This window comes from Anthonomus grandis, chromosome 13 (assembly GCF_022605725.1).
Source record: "Anthonomus grandis grandis chromosome 13, icAntGran1.3, whole genome shotgun sequence".
Lineage (NCBI taxonomy): Eukaryota > Metazoa > Arthropoda > Insecta > Coleoptera > Curculionidae > Anthonomus > Anthonomus grandis.
This window is the reverse complement of record NC_065558.1, coordinates 10,274,237-10,296,820: the sequence shown is the minus strand read 5'-3', so window position 1 is coordinate 10,296,820 and position 22,584 is coordinate 10,274,237. Positions and strand designations below refer to the sequence as shown.

The 22,584-nt window shown below is 30.1% G+C and overlaps 1 protein-coding gene and 1 long non-coding RNA gene across 3 annotated transcripts; one reads left to right on the top strand and one right to left on the bottom strand.

Moving 5' to 3' along the window:
• Window positions 1-448: 448 nt before the first annotated feature.
• On the bottom strand, window positions 449-18,322 carry LOC126743673 (glycerophosphocholine phosphodiesterase GPCPD1). 2 transcript variants are annotated; one of them, XM_050450876.1, is made up of 6 exons: window positions 16,708-18,322; window positions 14,110-14,339; window positions 13,658-13,895; window positions 13,136-13,333; window positions 10,876-10,937; window positions 6,347-6,486 (listed from the first exon to the last, which is right to left on the bottom strand). In XM_050450876.1, the coding sequence occupies exons 1-5, from the start codon at window positions 18,046-18,048 to the stop codon at window positions 10,914-10,916; spliced, it is 2,031 nt and encodes a 676-aa protein (XP_050306833.1). In that variant the 5' UTR covers window positions 18,049-18,322; the 3' UTR covers window positions 6,347-6,486; window positions 10,876-10,913. The 2 variants fall into 2 exon arrangements, with proteins under 2 accessions (XP_050306832.1, XP_050306833.1); XM_050450875.1 differs by lacking the exon at window positions 10,876-10,937 and having other exon boundaries at window positions 449-6,486; window positions 16,708-18,321.
• On the top strand, window positions 8,644-9,319 carry LOC126743674 (uncharacterized). The gene is made up of 2 exons (XR_007662955.1): window positions 8,644-8,941; window positions 9,093-9,319. It is a non-coding gene; the product is annotated as an uncharacterized LOC126743674 (long non-coding RNA).
• Window positions 18,323-22,584: the final 4,262 nt, after the last annotated feature.

The window sequence follows — 22,584 nt, the reverse complement described above, 5'->3', positions numbered from 1 at the left end:
TACTATTAAATTCCACATAAAAAAAGAAAACAGAGATTTTAAAATTAGTATTTTTCTCTGCGCTTGGCTACCGCCTATTTAAATTTAATTTTGTTTAATGCGAGCATTCAGCAAATATGGGCAATAAAATGCAGGTTTGCCAAGCAATTAGATGACCTGCTTATCAATTATTGCTGCATAAAGTTAATTAATATGTAATTATAATCGGTTAATTGGTGAAATTGATGAGTATTTTTTAAAGAACAACAAGCCTATTTGACTCGATAATTAATTACATTTTCCTTTCCCTGGGGAGAAAAGCCAATGATTATTTTTCGTAATTAATTTTTAGTTTATTATACTATAGTCTGGTTTTATGGAAAATGAATGAATACACCTTTGGTAATATTATTAGTATATTAACAAACTTTTATTATATATTGTAAAAATATGACATAAAAACTCAATATTACTTAATAATTTATTTATTTAAAATTGTTATATCACGAATAATCACATCATTTCATTACATATCACATAAAATAATTCTACTATCCAATTCTAAATTATAAAAGTTACATAACAATAAAATCTCAATCGAATACTACAATTTTATTTAAAATTAATTAGATAAAAATTCAACTCACCTCATACGGCAGATTTCCAAGGAACCGACCATGCGAGGGAGCTCCAGGCACATTCTGGGAGTTCTACAGGTTGCTGTTAAATTTTGAAAATAGACTCGCAATGTAAAAACCCGTTTTTTTTTTGGACAATTTATTGTAAAACTCAATTGCTACAAAGCCAACAGTTTCGATATTACTTTGTACCATCTTCAGAGCTACAAAAAAAATTGTTTTATTTGCACAAATGACTGTTGGATTCAGACCAAAAAAAAACGTTCTTAGACAAACGGGTATTTAATGCAGACAACTAATTTATGTAGTTTTGAAGATCTCAACGGGGAGGTGGAAACGTCAACAAAATATAAATTCAAAGTCAACATCCTAATGTCATGAATTGCAAGTATTTTATTGCTGACCTAAAGATTACACATTTAGTGCCTAAACGTTGGGTTTATTGCAACAAAGTTTAAAACTAAATTGTCCAATACAGCTGCCAATGTTTTTAAATACCCCAATTAAATATTCAAAAAGCATGTCTAAGGGAATTTAATAATGCCCATCATAACTTATAAGAAACCAGTTCATGTTGAGTAAATTATTTTTCTGATTATTTCAGTTTTAATGGATCTGCAGACTAAATGATCTAGTTGTGGCATATTTAATTAATGGTGAAGGAAATATGCAGCTCTGAAGAAACTTTGTTCGTCAAATAGGCTTTTCAGTAAAGGCAAAGTAAAAGCTTGTATGCTTTATTATCTAAAGAGTATCAGTTACAGCAAGCTGAAGAAACTGGCCTAAGAAAACATTTCTAAAATAATAAAGAATATGTAGGTATACAAAGTTTTTTAGGAAAATATGCTTTGCTCTAAAATCCACATTAAAAATTCAAGAGGTGGTACAGTTAAGTTGACAAGGCTTTAAATAATATTTATAATACGTAATGTCTACAATATATAATGATTGGTATTTTTAATTCACAATATTGTTTCAATGGAATAAAAACGATAAATAAAATTAGTTAAAATAGGTAAGTATATAAAGTTAGGTAGGATATTGAAAAGAAGAAACGAGATGAGAGGTCCGGGGTACATAAAAAATCTATTACACCTCAAATAAATTATTGTATTTAAGAATTATTGGACTTAGATTGAACTAAATATAACAAAAGTATCGTTAAAGGTTTAAGTCTAATTTCTTCTTCTTTTCAATAGTTAAGGGAAAGTATTTACTGTAATAGTGACATTAACGACAAAATTTACAAGACTAATAAAATTAGTGCAAATTTTGCATTGTTGTTTATATTGTGGGGAAATGAAAAAAAACACTAATGTTAAGCCAGCGACGTTTCGATACTATATGGCAACTTTCTCAACTTTATTTTAAACATGCACTTAAAATGTTTGTGATTTCATTGTTCTCCCTTACTTGTTCTTTGCATCCGCCCACAATATAAATCCCAATGCTGAATTATCAGGAAGATGGGCTATTGAAAACAATAAAACGTTTTATACTTAATAACGAATATTCTCTTTGGAATTGTGTGTATGTGTGCACGCGAGTTTCCTGCCAATGTATTATTACTTATACAAACTATTTAGAATGAACCCGAAAATGATAAATACAAAAGACAAATAATTATTTATCAATTTAAAGGAAAGTCTTGTAAGTTGAGCTCAAATAGCCGAAATTCTTGTTTTGTTAATTTTGTTTAAAACTACAAAAAAAAGTAATTGTTCGTACTTAAAATGTTATAATGAATACATGGATTCAACAGCTCTGTTGCTATTTTTAAAATCACAAAATTTATTGGCAACAAAATATTTTGAACAGCATTTAATAAACTTCATGTTTTCACCTTTTAAGGCAATTAATTATTTTTGGAATGTTTTTAGCAGATGCTGAACGGTCGGGTAGGAAAAGTTCAATTATTGGCCTTTAAATAAAATATTGGCTGAAAAATTAGGTTAAGGTAATCTGTACATCTTAAATCATTATTTTTGTATACCACTGACCTTTGTGACTGACTAGATAGCAATGGATTGTTAAAGAAAATGCATTCTATTGGTGCAAAGAACGATTTTTATTGAGATGTTTTTTCTCGTATTTTTTTTGTTCGGAACTCATGTATTAAACAATTTTAAGGTTAAAAACAGATTAAAGACCAAATATTCATAACACGATTTATATTTCCCTTCCACTACGATTCTCTTCTTCACTCTGTTCTTACGTAACTTCCTATCATGTGTCTTATTTTGTCACATGAGATTAGAGACTAAATATTTGTGTTAGTTTTTTAGAGAGATTCGGCCAATTTCCCAGCAGAAATAACTATATCACTTTACAACAAATTAAATACTTTATTTTCGTCAAAGTCAATCAAGAGGGTATAGACGATTGTTGGCTAAGAGTCCAATAATACTGAAACTTCTATAATTTATTCAAAAAAGTAGTCCATTTTTCTCAAAGAGACCTCTTGATAATAAAAATTCGGAGATTAGAGGGACACAAAGTCAAAGATTTCATCTTTTGAGACCATTGACTTTGTGTCCCTCTAATCTCTGAATTTCTTTAATTTATGACATTATAATTTTTTTATTTAGTGTCCTGAGGATGCCTTTACAAAAACTGAAACATCGGCATATAAATTAGAAGAAATTAAAGAAGCATTAAAGAAGCTTTAGTCTTAGTGGACCCCTCTCCAACTCTTTAAACTTTTTTAATCGAACCAGCTGAACAAACAAGACTCTCCTTTGAAAAAACTGTGGTAAGTTTGATTCTCATATATAAAATTATACATAAATATCCCATTATAAATAAAAATTAGAATTTATCCTAATTATACATTTAATAATGTCTTGATATTTGATAGTGGGTAAACTGGTGTAATGTAGTATACATACATATACAACATAATATATTTTGAATTACTGACAATTTTGTCCTTAAAAATGTCACTGCCATTTTGTCAAAAACAGCTCCTGCAGCTCTCAGAGTTTATGTCCCAGTGGCAGCTCGTCGTTTGCTTAAGATCAAAGTCAGTGGAAGCAATTTGATAATAACACACAAATAAATGTAACTGCAACATTTTTTTAACTCTGAAAATCAAAGTTCTTAGGTTCCAATCCTTAGGTCTTTTGTGTTTGTTGTCAAATTTTAATGACATTAACTGAAAATAAGTAGATGACTGTTTCTAAACAACTACAATATATATCTACTAGTAATTTACGCTTTTTACTTTAAATGATTTAATGTCCAAATTAAAAATAAAATATTTAGTTTTTCTTTGAGCTCAGCTGGTCACCTAAGATCGGCTTCAAGTATTTAACTCTCGCTTTTGGCAAATTTGAAGTAATTTTTTAGATCTTCCAGTCATTTCTCTCCTCGAATTTTTCATGTTTTCTGGGCTCTTATAGTACTTTTTTTTTATCTTTCAGGAATTATAAAAAATCCTTAATGTGTGACCATGTTTGATGCGACTTTGCATTCTAGGAATTCCAGGATAATGATACCTTTGTATTACAGAGACTTGATATTTATTACAGGGATCGTTTATGTTCCAGGCTTTTCCATTTCAAGGCATTTTAAAATTCTTTTACAGTTCTTAATTCTATAATAGGTGAAAGTAGTACGAGTTGATCCCCTGGGGTAACATGATCATATGCGATTGTACCGAAACCACTAACGCCCTCAAGTCGGTTTTACTGGTTATACATAGCTCTAGTCACCTCTCCGCTTCGGTTAAACCGTAAAGGCGGCATGAGTGATAGGTCGATTTTGACAAGAAAAAATAAAAATTGTGTACGGCTGATATATTAGGTAGGTATGACTTTGAGCTTGTGTTACTTTTATTTGAACAATGTTAAATGTAATTGCTATTGTGTTTGTGGCTTTCTAATTTGGTTAATTTTAGTATATGGGCCACGTGAAAATATCCGCGTGCTTGTAGGTTATGTTAGCAAACATTAAATGAAAGAGTGGGACTAGGGTTGAAAGGAAGTACGAGGTGATCCCAGGAATCATCTCGTACATAATTATTATATATTTTAATATGTATGCAATTTTTCTCAATTTTTTTGTTTAATTTTAAGTCTCGAATATTGTAAACAATAGTCGCCGCCCGCCACAATGTTTGTAATTGTTTTTCTCTGAGCGTCCTCAGGGCGGTTGTAGTCTATATCAATAACTCAATTGGATTTACACAATTTCTTATTTTAGACTAACATGATTCCTGTGACCACTCGAGGTAAGTGTTGGATAAAATGTTGTACATGTGGAAAATGGGGGCATGAAGCATGTGCCGGGATAGAGTGATGACACTGACGAATTTATTTGTGATTTATGCAGTAACCTACCAAAAGACGACTTACAAATTTAAGCAGGGAGAATAACTCATTTTTCGTTGTTGATTCATAAGTGTTTTTTAGGTATTCAGAAAGGAATATACAATATTCACATTGATCTCATTATGAACTGGTACAAATTAATCACTAAGTTAGAAGACTGGATTATTTGTTTCTCATTATTTAAGTTTTGTGATTTTTAAAGTTATCTAACTATTGATTTTGTTAATTTTTGAATAAATTTCTTAAATAAAAACTTAACATGAGTAAGGTATATGACTTCTAAATAAAGATCGTTTCACTATTGCGTATTTTTGTTTTTTAGAACATTTTTCTTCATAAAAATATTTATTAACTAAAGGGTAAGATGATCATCATAAAAGAAATATTTTAATAAAACCTCAATTAATCTCTAGTTTTGCATATGAGGAAAGTATACCTGTAATTATCGCTCTTTTTTTTGGGTTGGTTTACCTTCAAAAATATGCAATTTACAGAGATTTTTGCTTGAGGGGATCATGTCGTACTACCTTCCCCTAGATAATTTAAAAACCAAAATCACTTCCGGGAGCTTGAAGTAATTTTTCACCTTAATTTAGGCGTTAATGATTACATATTCCAGAAAATGTTAAATTATTATTTATGTCTTCTAGCGAGTTGCAATTTTTTATATCTCCCAGACATATAAAGGTATTTTAGGTTTTTTTCTGCAGTTTTTAGTTCCATAGTGGATAGTTTTAAATATAAATCTCTTTTTCACTATATTTCAGGAATTTTAAATAATTATTTGTTTTTAAAGACTTAGTTTTTTTTTTACTAATTTTGTATATTATCCAACGACTTGAAATTATTTTTTACTTGAGTTTCGATTTACAGTTTCTAATTACAAGTAAATTCAGTTTATAACCAAAGTACTTCAAGGAGGAGCCGCCACTGACTATTGTTACGCATTCTGTAAAAAATTAAATTGTATCTCAGGTAGCATAGTTTTTTTGTTAAATTTGGTTAAGGACGAAATCAATAATTGAGGAAAAGTGTGAGCATAATTTCATACAAACATTAATACATTAGTTTTTACAATTATATATCTATATTAGCCAATATTGTCTAATTGTTTTCCCTAAAAGAGCAAGACGTAAAAAAGTTATAATATATTTTAACATTTATTTCGAATATAAGCTACAATATTATTTTGTTCCAATGAAAAATCAATTGATCAGCAAACTTCGGTAATAAATATATTTTTGACGACCCGCATAATATCATCTATTTAGTACATACCAGTAAAAAAAAACAATAAACAACAATAAATATACTTAAGCTTGGACTTTTGTCTCCTTATCGGTGGGGGACAGCGGCGGTTTCTCATAATCCGAGATGCTGCTCTCGAGACTCTCTAAAGAAGTGGCGGTGGAGATCGTGGCTGGGAGGGTTAATCGTATTTTGTCAAGATTGGTGGCGGCTTCGGGAGGTTTAATGAGTGGAGTGTGAGTGGTGATGGGTGGAGGCAGTTCGGGTTCAGCGTGAGCAGCTGCTACAATCTGAGAAAGACAAGAAACAAAAGTCAGTTTTTGTAAATAATCAGTTGCATTAAATAGCAACTTTATCAAGCAATGCAGTGTGTTCAGCGAACTTAACAAGTGATAATATGCATGCCAAGTAAATAAAGAGTTTAGAGTCGATTTAGTTGGAGTATTTTACTAAAGACTTAATATTAATATTCACAACAATTTTTTTCAGAAAATAGTAAAATGTAATCCTATACTTTATTACATTCATTAGAAAAGTTGAATGAAAAATGTGATTAATTTTATTTTAAATTTTGCCTTTTATTTCTGTCAGTCCTACTACTAGAGTTGTGCCTGGTCAGTTGACATAGATGAAGGTGAGACGCTGATGGAGCATGTAAGGTTATTGCTTAATGAATATTTAACAGAAGGAAAAATCCCAACTAAAGGTTTGTTCTCACTGCAAATTTCTAACAAGTTTGAAACTATTTCTAAACCATTCTTGATGCGCATGCGTAAAATATTACAAATTCTGATCCATTTGAAACACTCTGTGCAAGTCATCAAACACAGAACGCAAGAAAAATAACCTCACTTTTTTATGCCAGTGAGAAATGGGAAAATAAATAAAAATACACAAAAACAAATTTACAACACAGCATTAAAATAGGTGTATATTATTAATAGAATTTAAAATTGTTTAATTGTTTGCTATTTCGGGGCTTACTCTAAAATGGTCGAGAAATTCTATTCTATTAAACTGGGACAGAGTTTTATCTAAATAGTTTTGAGTTTTATCCGTTCTTCAAATAAATCTTCTAAGTATATGTCAGAATCTGAAAATTCTAATAACTCGGATTCTTCCGACGATTCAAAATCACTTATTTCCTTAATGTGTATTTTTAGTCTATTCCAACAATTTAAAATACAATTTCCGAAAACAAGTCTGACTATCAGATGACGATCAGAATTTTGTGTAAGAACATCAAACCTTTGATTTGACACCGATCAGAAATTTCTCTGCGAACGCATTTTACTCTATTGCGCATGTTTATTTGTTGAAAATTAGTTGCTTACTGCTGTGAGAACAAACCTTAAGTGGTAAAATCACGAACTTAATAATTACACCTGGACTGCTAATGCATATGGCCACTATACCCAAAAAATAACCGCTGCCTGGTGGCCGCCATTTCTATAGTCGTTGTGTCCTTTTGATGTTGGTCACTCTGAAAATTTTCAGTGTTGCCAACAAAAAATATTTGAAATAACGGTAATGAATGTGTTGACGACACTGACGTTTGACTGTTTTTAAACCATCACTGCGATTCTAAAATCACGACTCGTCACAATGACTCGATATGACTGATTCTAAATAACATTTTCAATTGTGAGTATAGCGGATTGCCCAGTTTTTGGCGATTTGTAAAATACACGCTTGGGTATATCGTCTGCATCAGGCGATATAACTTCCTTCTTATTTAATATGTGGATAATGTATCAGCATCCTTATTTAAACGTATTTGGTTCACTGTTTCTCAAAACCGAATTATTGTGAATTCTCTGTCTGTGTTGTTTATCATAGAATAATATATAGTTGTTTATTTTTACTATATAAACCCTTGCTAATTACAAACCCTCATAAAATCTAGATTTTGTTTTTTATAGATGGTTGTACCTATATTAATGTGGAAACACTCTACATATAGAAGGAGAAAAAGTCAGAATAGGCAATAAAGTAAAAATAGAAAAAAAATAAAAGAGTTTTTAACTAAATTTGTTAAGTAAACACAAGCAAAAATTTAAATGAAGATCATCATTTTCATGGTATTAAGATTTAAGGATTAGGATTTAATAAGATTCAAGTTTATCAGAATAATAAATCAAATATTGTATACGTGGATACATCTATCGCAGGTTAATTGAAACTGTGTCTCATTTTAGGTTAGGATTACTTTCTTTCGTAAATTTTAACAAAATTCTTAAAGAAGTACAAAAAAATCTTAGATCTAACGCAACTATCTTAAATTCTTAACTAAGTATAACTTTCTATTTTGTTTTTGTAAACATAACCAAAGCACAAAAACTTTTAACTGTTTTGTTTCCCTACAATTGGCACCACTGAAATTTGTCAGAGTGACCAACATCGAAAGAACACAATCACGCAAAATGGCGGCCACCCAGTAGTGGTCATTTACATTCCATTGAATTGGCAGTCCAGGTATATTTATTAAGTTCGTGAAACAGGTTCGATAGAAACAACATAGATAATTATCGACCTATCAGCTTATTATCACTTATATATAATTGCTTAGAAACCAACCGGTTGACGACCACGTATTGCATCTTCTAAAACCAAGACTTCAATATTATCCAATGATGTGTTTTAATACAGGAGAGAAAAAAGTATTAAACTGCCCTCTCCTGTGGTAAGCATCATTACATTTATGGAAAATACCAATGCGACTTTGTCAGACGTCAGACACAAGCCGTAAGTACAAGTTAAGAGATCTTTTCTGCAGCCTCAATAAGCTTCGCAATCGAGTAAAACCCACCCATTCCGACAAGCTTGTTTGTATTCAATATAATTTAAAACTATTGAGTGAAGATAATAAATTTAGACACTTAATACTAAATTTCAGCTATGAGGATGAAGATAACGAGGAGGATGGATTCACCGATGAGCATGATGCAATCTTCATTTTTCAGTAATCATTAGTATTTTTTTCATGCCAAAAGTGTTTATTTGTTTTAGCTTCTTTTGTACCAAAGTATTTTATTCTATTTTTTATACCAAGCAGAGGTTTCTATTTTTTGTTAGATATTTTTAAGGAGTTTTTTAATAAATACCTGAGAATGATTTATTTACCTTTTGATGTTTAATTTTTATGCAATACACAGTTCTATGTATTGAATTACCTCTTCATTAGCCACACATTAACCACAAAAAATGTTCACCCGTCAACTAATACTACTACTAAACTACTAAAACAAAATGACACCGACACCATTACCCAGAAACCTGATTACTTTTTGAAGATTTTCGATACGCTAAATACAGACTAAAATCACCAAAAAACATTTTGCACAGTTCTAATATTATGAAGTATATTTGAAAGATAGGTTTTTCCTAAAACACTTAGGGTTCAAATGCCATTAGGTTTGTTCAAATATCCTTTTGATTAATAAGTACCACCTTCATTTTTTGTGCTTCCTGACTCATAGAGTGTAAGATTTAACAATTTTAAATTTACAAATTTTTATGATATTTGATGATAAAGAAAACGGCAAATTAAATTATTAGTGCAGGGAACTATATGTGATTTCTTAAAAAGTGGTCATTATTTTTGAATCCTAATATGTAATTATTGCTCAATAAGTACTAAAGTTCGTTTATACTACTTAAGGTAACTAATGTAAGCATTGTCCGTCTTAAGTACAGTTAGGTACTTACATGTTACATGGAATTTTGTGCAGAATTTAAAATTGCTTAAAAAATATACCATTACATTTAAAAAAGATTACTTTAGGCTCGTTGTGAGCCCCCTGTATATATATATGGCACTTGTTTTTATAAATGGAGCGTTCGTGAATTATTAAGGCTCCTGGACTTAGTTTTTCTACAATAATTGAGAATACAAAAGCAGAACTACCATATTTTCTAGAATTAGTGCAATTTTGAATATAATATATCGTACTCAAGAAGGAAATGCCAACTTCTGGCAAAATAAAATTCAGTGTTGTAAATTTAAATCAATATAAAACACATACGTCTTTAACGTCGAATAAGCATAATTTCTAGCTAAAAACCCATTTTAAGCATATTACACAATTTTTTTTTAAAATGTTTATACAAGTAAATAATACGCAAATGGCCGATACATAAATGGCGAAAAGCAATTGCATCATAAATACCAAAGCAATGCTCGATTTATTGCATAAATACTTGGAAACGAGTACCTACATACCACATATTACATTTCACATGTCACAGAAAAAAAAATTATTATAAGATCATGCATAAAATAGACACTAAATAATAATAGAAATATTTAAGCCCTTATTATAACATAATGAGATTAGCACACTTATATAATATTGAAAAAATTTACAATGCTCTTAAAATTTTAGGCAGGGAGTATAAAAGACCCATGGGTATCCAAACTGTTTTAAAAGTAATAAGAATGTAAAATTAAAATATATTATAATACTTTCTTCTAGAATGTTAACACACTGACCCATAGACCTGATATGACCTGTATATGAATAAAAACAATATGTTTAGTCTTGGTAAAATAGTTAAAGAGAAATTCCACTATAATTAATAAGCAAATAATAAACATTATCAGTCATTTCTGTAATACGCTTGGTGCATGAAACATGCATTACACAGTGTTTTTATCCAGTATAGTGAAAATACTTAACTGGAATTGGAAGTTATTTAAAAAGTACCAAGAAAAGGCTTAAAGTTGCATGCGTTGGCAACCCTAGAAATATAAATAATAAAGTAGATATTAATTGGTATATTTGTGTTTGGTAACAAAATTACTTTTAAATGCAGACAATAACTTTTCAATAAAAAGAAGAGTGAATAAAAGCAAGGAATATTTACTATACAAAATAAAATTCAGATCTCTGTTAAGAGATAAGATGGATTTTTTAATGAGCATGTCCCCACATATATGTCTGTTTAATTGGTGGAAGAGGACGGAGAATTCAAACTAAAAGGTTTAAGAACATAATAAACTTATAAAAAGTAATTAAAATCGTTTTATTTTAAACAACTTTTCCTCCTTTGCCAACCACATATTTGAAGCTAGATATAATTTTTATGCTGAAATAGGTATCAGAGTGCTGCATGTTCAGAAGAGTTTACAGATGGATCTTTTAAAGGTTCTCGAAATTGATAAAGTTGTGTAAAGGAATTAATTCACTAAAGTTGATAGAGGTTTTTTTTTTTACTCTTTGTCTGATCCCAATGTGCTTCTTTCTCTTATTAAAACAAAAATAATGAGGCCTTTTGTAATCTACAAAAACAGTTTGATGGTTCCTAATGTCCACAGACTTTCTTCCAATTTTATTCTTTTTTAATAGATTAATTATTGTTTAGTTGTATTTGTGGTTTACCAATTGAGAACTCCAGTTTTATTCTGATAATCTGTTAAAAACTGCTTTGTATTTGCCTGATAATAAGATGTCTGTCAAACTGCATAACAGCTCTTCAAACCTGAATATTATTTAGTTAATTTTTTTTAGGCACTTATATACCTCTTTATCAAATAATACTTGAGTACCTAGAACAATTTATCAAACGCATCATTTATCGAGGATTAAAAAGAAAAATATTTTAAACTTATTAGTGTTGTATTGTTCCTAATATTTTTTTAATATATTATCCTGTAGTATATTTAAGCTTTATTTATAATTTTATTTCTTTTAAATGTAATTGATAACCTGTTAAATAACTATTTTATTATGAATTTTAATTAGGCTCTGGCTTATATTAATATATCTTAGTTATTTATAGATTTAATTAGATTTAACCGATTGGATTAAATATTTTATCTTATCTTTTATAATTTTTCGAATAATTATATCACACTAGTTTACAATTTAAATTATGGGGTTTGTTCTAATTCTCTCAGTGTTTATTGTTTTTATTAACATTTTTTAATTTTTTGTGTGATTTTGTTTAAAAATTTAATCCCTGCATATTCTACTGCTATGTTGGTCCTAATCAATCGTTCAGTGGTTAAAAGTAGTTAAATTTTAATCATTAATTTCTTTATAATGTGTAGCTATTATTTCTACAAAAAAAAATCCTTGTTTAGTAAACAAAAAAAAAGGATCCATTTTAACAAAAATTTAACTTTAGCCTCCATAGTTCTGTACCAAGTTTTAAACCCTGTATAAGCACGATAACATATTGACCTTTTTACCTGGTCTCACACTTGATATTTATTACAATGTTTTAAATTGCCTACTTTGTTTTACTAAGATTATTAAAAAATTCATGTTTTATAAGTAAATGATTTTTATTTATTTATTTTGTTAATACAATTTACCATAATGTATCATGATTGTTGTAAATTTTTAATTAATATAATGGACCATATTCAACTTATCTAAGCTCTTCACCTTTGACCAAGAAATATTTACTTGTTTTAATTATGTTCGTTATGTTCTCAGTAAAGAGTTGAATAACTTGTAAAAGTAAAATAAACAGTTAAAAACCCTTGAATCTGAAAAGTCTTATCTCAAAAAAGTGAATGTTTTATTCACACCAATTCTAATGATAACACTATTAAAACATGTGTATTTTTACTCTTAAAGGAAAACTACTACCGAAATTAGAACGTTTAGCGTTGATGCGTTAATGCCCCATAATATCCATCTAATTTTAGATTAATGTTTGAACAAAGATTTAACATTTCAAACGTGCATTGGTCATATTTCTACTAAAATATAATGAGTTATAATATATGTATTTTGGTTTGTTGAAAAGGTCAAACACATCAGAATACTTGCCAGTTTTTAACTGCGCAAAATAAATTGCTAAAAATATTATGTTTGTAAGATTTTATCAAGGTGATAATAATTTACTGTTTGCAGAATAATCAGACCGTTGCTAATTTATTAATTGGTACTATAAAGTAAGAATGATCAATAAAAAAATAAAGATTACCTGTATTAATTCTTTCTGGGACTCTCTAGCTTCTAGCAAGAACACACTCTCCTTCACTTCTTTACTGGAATATTCGTGAATCTTATCATAAATCACCCCGTGTAGACCCAATTGTTTTAGTACTTTAATGGTGGCTGGGTCTGCATTTTGATCTCCCCAGCAAAATATTACTAGATTTGCTTGTTTTGCTTCTTGGACCTATTGGAAAAAAATGACTCAATAATTCTATAATAATAGTTTTTTTGATTTTCAAATACTGGGCGACTAATTTAAGTTTTTCAAACAATAAACACATTCATTAACCTTGCTTGATTTAACCAGATAAAGATTGTAATAGTTCTATTATGTAATAAAATACCTAAGTCAAATGTTACATGGAATATGATAAAGTACCTAATAGCATTGAATCCGATTACATCACTTTAAATAGCTACAATAGATTGATAAAATTAATTTATGAAGTAATAAACTTTATTGGGCTATTAAAAATTACTATTACACTTAAAAAGGGATAAATCTTACCAATGAATTGTTCTCTAACAGTTCCTCGGTATGTGCCACAATACCCAAAATCTCAATCATAGTGGCATACCGAATGGCAGCACTAGTAGACCAACATCTGGGGTCAGCATACCGGGGGTAAACCTCACTGTTTCCAACAGTGAGAAACATGACCGGATACTTGTTCTGTTTCAATCTCAGCACCTGACAGATGTCAGGATTGAAACAGGAGAAGATAATCCTTCTATCTCCACCAAACCTGAGAAGAGATAATAAAGTTGTTCTGATATCATGGTGTGTCTCTCACATCAAATGGAGAATGAGTAGTAACTGATCTAGAACAAAAACTCAAGAAATGTATTTAATACTGCAAAGATCTATTAACTGATTTTTTTTACTTATATGACCTAACTAAAATGGCAAAATGACATTAACTTAGGATGTTATTGAAAACAGAAAAATCTGATCCTCACCTCATAACCACTTCCAATATAGTGTCCAGATATAAATTCAGGTCTGTGGGATGGTAAAGTTCATAAGTGCCATTCTCTAACTTCATTGTCCATTTAATTTCAATGTTGAAGCCTACATGTGGGTTTAAGGTTTCTAGTACCTGCTGCAAGGTAGGGAAAGGCTGGTGATCTTCAAGGTCTTCATCAAAAAATCTGGGGTTTTTTGATTTTCCTTCAGTTACATGGTAAACCTATATATGATTTAAAATAATTGAATGATTAATAGTAGTACAACACAGCAGCTGTGTCGGTTGATTAATTATTTTCCACAGGTGTTAAGTGTTAAGTTTATTTAACTCTTCTAATTATAATAGTTATACATATATTCATTGCAAGTTTTGATTTTAGTTTTTAAAAATAACAATAAAAATTTAAATTCATAGAGTATACATATACCGAGACATATACTAACCTAAGATGTTAAATTCAATTTGTATCTTTTAAAGCAAAAATTAATAATATTTTTTCTTTAGTAATCACTTATAATTTTAGTCACCATTAGTCATTGTTTATTTTTTACAGTCAATTGAAATAATTCTTCCAGGCATTTTAAGCAATTTGATATTTCTTTTAGGACTTATCATCAACTGCCTCAAAATAAACATTAAAGACAATTAAAAGGTACCTTTAGTAATTTTTAATTTCTTCTGGGCAGTTGAAGGCAATTTTTATATTTTACCAGCCAATGTCAGATAGATGTTTTTCATGGATCTTTATTGAAAATTATATATCACTCATTATTTATTCACTACAGGCAGTTAAAATAATTTCTCTTCCAGCAGTTGCTAAATAAATGTTAGTAAATATTAGTAAATGTTAGTAAGTAAATGTAGTTGCTAAATAAGTTATAAATGCCTACATTTATATTTATTTCAGCAATTAACATTGTTGCCTGAAAAACAGAAATTATGTACTTGAAAAAATAAAACAATCTGGAAGATATAGAAAAAGACTTGCTCTGGAAAAATAAAATAATGGGAAATAAGAAACTATCTTCTAATTTTTTTGCTCTAAACGTAATAATGAATAAAAACGTTTTTGGGGTTATTATACAAAACAGCTGACTCAAACAGTATTTATTTTGCAAAAGGCAGCATTAAGATACATGAATAAAGCAAAATTGAGAGATTCATGTAAACCGACTTTTAATTTACTCTACCCTCAATTTTTATCTTGGAAACAGTTTCTCTGATACAATACAAGCTCACATAACTCAAGACAAACTTATGTTGTTGTTGCCTATTCCAATGTATTTACAGGGGGTCTATAGTGTTCAGTTCTTGGACCAGTTCTATTCCTCATTTATATTAATAACATGTCCAATCAAGGAATCTTGGGGAAATTTATTCAGTTTGTAGATGAGGCAACAATTTTGACGCATGATGCAATTTAGATTGTGTTTTTTTCAGATAATCAAATTCTTAACAACTTGGTTGAAAATAAATTCTTAGTTTAAAATTCTTTTTAGTTTTCTTTAATCGAATCCCATTTAAGATATGGTTTGCATTTCTGGAGAGCCCACACACATTACTCATTTAATAGCGTTTTTGTCTTGCAAAAGAGAGTGATTCAATGTCTGTGTATAAGAGAGTCTTGCAGCTGTTTATCAGTCATAAAATCTTAACCTTTACTTCCTTATTTCTATTGGCGTCTGTTTGTCGGATTCAAAACAAATAGGCATGATATAGCAGTCACCGAGCCAATGATGTTGATGCCTATGCCTACAAGTTCATTAATCAAAAGAATATTAAAATCTGATGCTAAAAAACTCTTTAATCATTTTCTAGTAGATTTGAAAGCTATAAATAGCTAAAAACTTTTTATAAAATGGGTTAAAGGGCTCTTAGTTGAGAAAGGCTATTATGAAATAACTAAATTTTAATCAAGATTTTTGCCTTTCTTCTTTTGCATCAGGTCATTTTACCCAATTTGTTTATTCATTCATTTCATTTCAGTTTAAATAGAATTGTAAAAATGTGTCTGTGTATATGTATTTTCTTTTTTTACAGCTTTGCCAACAAATTTACTTCTATGACAATAAAGCGTATATTGACTTATTGATTTGATACTGATATGTTCCCATTTTCTAGATTTTCCAATATTATTTTACTTTTCATCCCTTTTATATGTGTGTAACAGGGATGAAAAGTATAACTTATGGAATAAAATTGAGTAGTGTTAATTTTGATATCTTCAGATAATAGAGCTGCTTTGAGTTCAATTAGGTTGAAACTTTGGGTGGTGAATTTAGTGTGAAGGAATATTAAATCATTGTGTACCAATGGTTAATTTTTCTTCAGCTTTGTCAATAATGAATGCGATTTGGAGTAATTACTGACTTATCAAAATTACAAATATTGAGAAGCCTATTTGATTTAATTTGGAAATATTAATATGTATAGAAGTAGTTTAGTACATAAAATTTGTCTTAACTTAAAATTGGGTACAACTCTTGCATTAAATATATTCAGTGATAAAATGTAAGTAATGGCTGATTGAGAGTGAACCTTTTCATACATTTCACACTTAATCAATGTCTTAAACAAATTAAGAATTTACCTTTAACAACTTTAACTGTTCCAAAGTAAGCTCCTTTAAAGGTATTTCCAGCATATCTTGGTCCTCAATATCCCTTTTCTTCTTCATTGAAATACACACATGGAAATCATGATAAATGATGGGAACCAGGTCTTTGCTAAGCTGCACATCAAACTCAACAAAATCAGCTCCAAAATCAATGGCATTCTTCAATGAAGCAATAGTATTCTCCCTAACTTCTGCACAGTTTTGTATTTTATTTTTAAAACTGCTCCCCGAACCCCTATGCCCCACATCGAGACCTGACCTAGTTTTTTTCCAATGCCTGGCATAGGAAATACTCATATCACATTTGTAGTTTGGCATTGATCCAATAATTAAGTAGTCAACCCTTAACTCTCCTAGAGGCCTGTGCTTTGTACTGGTAACTGGTAAAATTATGTTGCCTTCTGAAGATTGTAATACTGTCGGCAATAAATAACTAAAGCCTGCATGATAAGGGGGTTCACCTTCATCACTTCTAGTAGAATATATGTAGAAATCAAATAAATAAGCGGTATTTTGTGGGAAAAGAATGGTGCTTTGGAAAATTAGCATGTCATCTTTGGTAATCTCGGTCCCAAACTGGCTTTGAGGCTTGAAAGTTAGATTATCATCATTTAAAGATGCAACTTCTGTAAAAGAAAATTTCACACCTTCGACTCCATCTTGAGTATCACTCAATGACTCTTCCAAGGCTTCTGACATTGATATAGGCAAATTGGTTGAGTGACTTCTTATATTTACTGGAGTCACTTTAATAAATACTTGCCGATTTAAATGTTTTGGTCTCCATAGGATGAGTGGATTATTGCAAAGCTTAAGCTGCACCATAGTCTCCTTGCTCAGCCATCCTCTATCATAACGTTCCAAGGGATCATCAGGTTCTCCATAACAACCATAGATAAGAGGTTGATCTTCTAATGTAGGAGACTTCTCTGCATATTCTATAACTCTAGGCTTCAGGTTTGTTTCCCAGTTCCTTACAATAACTTGTATACCACTCTCTATTATCACACATATGCAAAACCTATATTCAATTTTTCTTTTATCTGGAACTTCCAGTACAATGGACCAAATATCTGGATCCTCTTCTTGTTGCAAAGTCACACATTTTTCTGGAATCCATGATCCTAAATCTTTAAGATCTCCTACTAAACAGACTGTCTCTTCTTTTTTTAACTGGGGAACCCTGACACGAAACAACCAATTTCGAGTGGTGTACTGAAAAGACATTATAGAAGCCTTTTCACTTTCCAGGTCACCTTTGCCTGACCTAATGTTTTTGTTCTCAGGATCTTCGAGGAAAAACCACCTTTGCATCTTATAGTACTGTGGCTAATATAAATAAAAGGAATGTATTTGGCTAACCTGAGCAGATTTTAAGGAAACTAAATTAGAATCTCCTGGTTATTGCAGCACAATCATGGCAAGAAAATAAATTATATGGCAATAATCATGGTGGAATTTCACGTTTTTTGGCAAGCTTTTCAGTAAAAATTGAGAGAAAATCAGATGATTTTCGCCTCTATTTGATTATGAAACTAACTACACTTCACCACACACATACACAGAACAGACGTCGCGCGATGTGACGTCAGACTTTTAAGATGAATTTTGAATTAGTTTAGTCATTTTCAAGCAAGCAACCGATAAATACCGGAGAGGTTACAAAATACATTCAAGCGGTTTTAGACACAGCGTTGATTGAATATTTGGTGAAAGGTATATTCACGGTATATTGTAACTAAATATTCAATCAACGGTAGCAGTTTGCTTACAAGGGGGATGTAATTAAAAGGGTTTTTCGGACTCCAATATTTGATATTAATTACAGAGGGTGTTTCATTTTAATTCCACCATGGGAATCTTCTTCTTTAAGATGACCCATCAAAAATTATTGTCAGGATATAGTCGAAGTTATGGTACATTATCGTATCATAAGATGGTTTGGGTATGCACTATGCAGAAGGAATTAGAAGCAATATTTGGAATCCCCTTATGATAATGACTTAATAAAAAAATACTACAATTACAAATACTTTATAGGTATTTGCAAGCAAATAGGGTAGAAAATAAAGGTCTTATTTCACCAGAACATCCTTTCAAAAGCCTTACAAAATTTAGAAATTTTAACAGTGGAAACTGAAACGGTTCTACAGAATATAGAAGCGGATAATATAAATAAAATTAGAGCTCAGTGTAGTAACATTTTAAGAACTGAGTTAAAGTCAATAAAAAATGCACCTAATACTTAAACTCAAACTCAAAAATGCTTTATTGTCAATATAAACATAGAAGTTGTAGACAAAGCCAATAGACTGTACATTAAAGGAATAAAAACGAAAAACTAATTTAAAATAAAATAAAATTATATAAAACTTTGAAAAATACTTAAATGCTAATCATTAAAAAATTCACCTAAACTATAATACGCTCTACTAGCAAGAAATATTTTCGTCCTTGTACGTAGGCTTTTTTCAGTCTTAAGTTGTCTTATTTCTAGTGGAAGTTTATTAAACAGCTTTCTACCTCCATATATGATAGAGTTACGGACAAGTTCAAAATGAGGAATGGGTAGCCTCAACAAATAATTTTGTCGCGTATTATATAGTGGCTTCCTAAGTGGAGTTCCTGTTTATATTTTCTAAAAACTAAGCAAACTGTTTCCAAAATCAAAATACAACACAGGGTTAAAATATTATGACTTACAAAAAGCGGGCGACATGAGTCACGAGGCTTGGCCCCACATAGATATCTAATGGCCCTTTTCTGGAGTACAAACACTGAACTAAAAAGTGAATTTGAACATGAACCCCAAAAGCAAATTCCATATCGAAGGTGCGTCTCGATAATCGCGAAGTATGTAGATCTGGCGATGGAGAAATTAAGACTGGTGGCAATAACCCTTAGGGCGTAGCAGCCTGATGAGACTTTTCTACATACATTCACAATATGGTCTTCAAATTTAAGGAACTTGTCTATGGAAAGACCCAAAAACTTACTGAACGGTGGCATGGTGATGGCTTTATTTAAACATATATCATTTGTATTACATTTAAAATTAAGGATATTTGTTTTGGAAACATTAAATGTCAAAAAATTTGCATCACACCAGTCTTTTATTTTTAACAAATCTGCACGTATATTGGCCTCAATTGGAGGAACATCAGAGTCGTGCCAGAGGATGGTGGTATCATCGCCAAACAATGTAAATTTGCCAGTTACCTGCAGTTGTGGCAGATCGTTCACATAAATGAGAAAAAGTAAAGGACCAAGTACTGATCCTTGCGGAACACCCACATTTATATTAAGTTCTTTAGAGATACCACCATTAAATTTGACAGCCTGGACACGATTTGATAAGTAGGAACGAAACCACTCAAGGGCAGTTCCTCTGAAACCATACACTGTAAAAAATCGAGTGTTAATTTTAACACGCAAAAGTGGTCTATATAGGTCCACACTAGTGCGTGTTAAAATAACCACTGGCAAAGTGATGAGTGGTTGTTTTTATTTAAAAAAAAAAACATTTATTTTACCCAATTTAGCGTGTTAATAAACGAACGAAAATAAAATTTAAAAAACCCCTTCCGTATTGTTAAAAGTATATTTTGAGTGTCAAATGTATTTAAATAAAAGTAAAATTTAATCACCCACTTTGGTTTAAATTTAATTTACACTGGTGCTTAAAATATTTATTTCGTGTTAAATATATTTAAAAAAATAAAAAAGTACACTTAATTTATGGTTAATTGAGTTATAAAAATGGTAAATTTAACTTACCTAGGGTTAAAATTATTTTTATTAGTGTAATAAAGAATCTATTTAGGTGGTAATTTATACTTTAAATAAAATATATTTTCCTTTATTTCGTGTAATAAGTATTGAATTTAAGGGTTAAAAGTAATTTTTTTAGTGTATTTTTTTTATAATTGGAGTGTGTTATCCGAAAAAGAACCAAGCCCAATTTTTAATTTACAAAAAAAATATTTAAAGTATTTATTTGTTTAAATAAAAGCTTTAAACTATTTCTAAATAATATTTGGTACATATATTAAAGATTATTAAGGAAGAGTTTAAAACTATTCATTTGAACAAATACTAATTAACAAGTTAAAAAGTAATTATTTGGCGCCTGGTTCCTTTTCGAATTTATCACCCCAATTATTATATATTGCAAGTATTTCGGTTAGACTGTAAATAATTGAAAAAAATATACAGACGGTACCTAAAATTTTGTCTGACATCAGTAATTATTCTCACAGAAAAGTTACGGTTACAGATGAAAAAATTCATAAAATGAATTGTATTGTAATATCTGCTTTTTGAGCACTTATTAAAATCGCATTTAATACAAACAATTACATTAGTTATCCTGCTCATTAATAGCAAGGATTTTATTTGGGAAAAAGATGGCAATGTACAAGAAAAATCAAGACAAACAACAACATCATTCTTCGTATAGTTAACAATTAGAGGAAACGCATAATTATATAATAAAATTGAAGGTGATTTCAATTCTGCACTAATTAAATCTATAAAAAATAAATTACAAAATTCAAACATAACTCTGACAAAAGCTCAGAAAGGAAACTGTGTTGTTATCTTAAATAAAAATGACTATGACACTAAAAGTTAATCGTCTCAATTTATCCAAGAAAATAATTTTCGAAAACAGAGTGCAAGGTTACCAATACCATCATTTATCAAAAAAGTGAATGACACCTTAAAATTTTGTACAAATTTAATAAATCCTCAATTAAGATATTTTCTTTCCGCTAACAACACAAATGTTCCTAAACTTTATGGCCTTCTTAAAGTTCATAAATAAGATATACCTGCTTCAATGCCCATAAGACTTCGATGCCCATCTGTTTAGCTGTTTTAAAAAAATATTTTAAAGTTACTGTGGGTACCGCTATCTAGTATACCCATTAGGTTATATGATATAATATATAGATTTCTTTGTAACGTTCTTCCTTAATTATAAAAACTAGATATAGATGATATGATTGTAATCGCGAAACCGGCCGTCTTAATAAAAAAAGGAATTTCTGGTGAAATAAGACCTTTATTTTCTATCCTATTTGCTTGCAAATACCTATAAAATACATCCCAGAACATGGACACTATTCTCCATTTTGCTAACAAGCCTACAGTGGAGTATTTTGAGGATGTACACAGAGAGGTGTATCTGTATCAATGAGTTTGTTATGCGAATTGAAAACGCTTCATGGGACTTTATCCAGAAGAGAGAAATGAGTGCTGGAAATAAATTTTATACATTTATTTCCATTCTGGAGGATTCTTTCTATCATTCATTTCCAGAGAAAACATTCTTGAAAAGATCAGACCAACGAAATAAGGTAGGCTGGTTTTCTGATGATCTTAAGCTAATGAGAGAAACCTGATTTTTTGTGAATGAGGTATGCAAGAGTAGTACTAGGATTTAAAGAAAAATTATAAAAAAGCAATAAAAGAAGCAAAACGAGTTTCAAATGATCGAGCTATAAAACTTCAAAAAATCCAACTAAGTCAATGTAAAATATTGACTTACTAAACGGAATCAGGGGCCTAATGAATTGAAGTGTTCTATTAGTTCTGCGGTCCAAGTGCAACTTCAACTGTAAATTCGGGGTACTAAAAGCCGTTCACAATAGATTTATATATTTAGTCTAGGCATTCTGTAATTCATCGATTTCGATTTTTATTATTATTTCGTTTATGTTTTTTTGTCGGATTGTGTGTGCTTGTATTTTTATTTTATTTCATAAGCAATAACAACTTTACGGGATTTATTATGGAAAATCAGCAGAGTGAATATGTATGAGTTTTCACTCCTATGTGTTCCCTTAT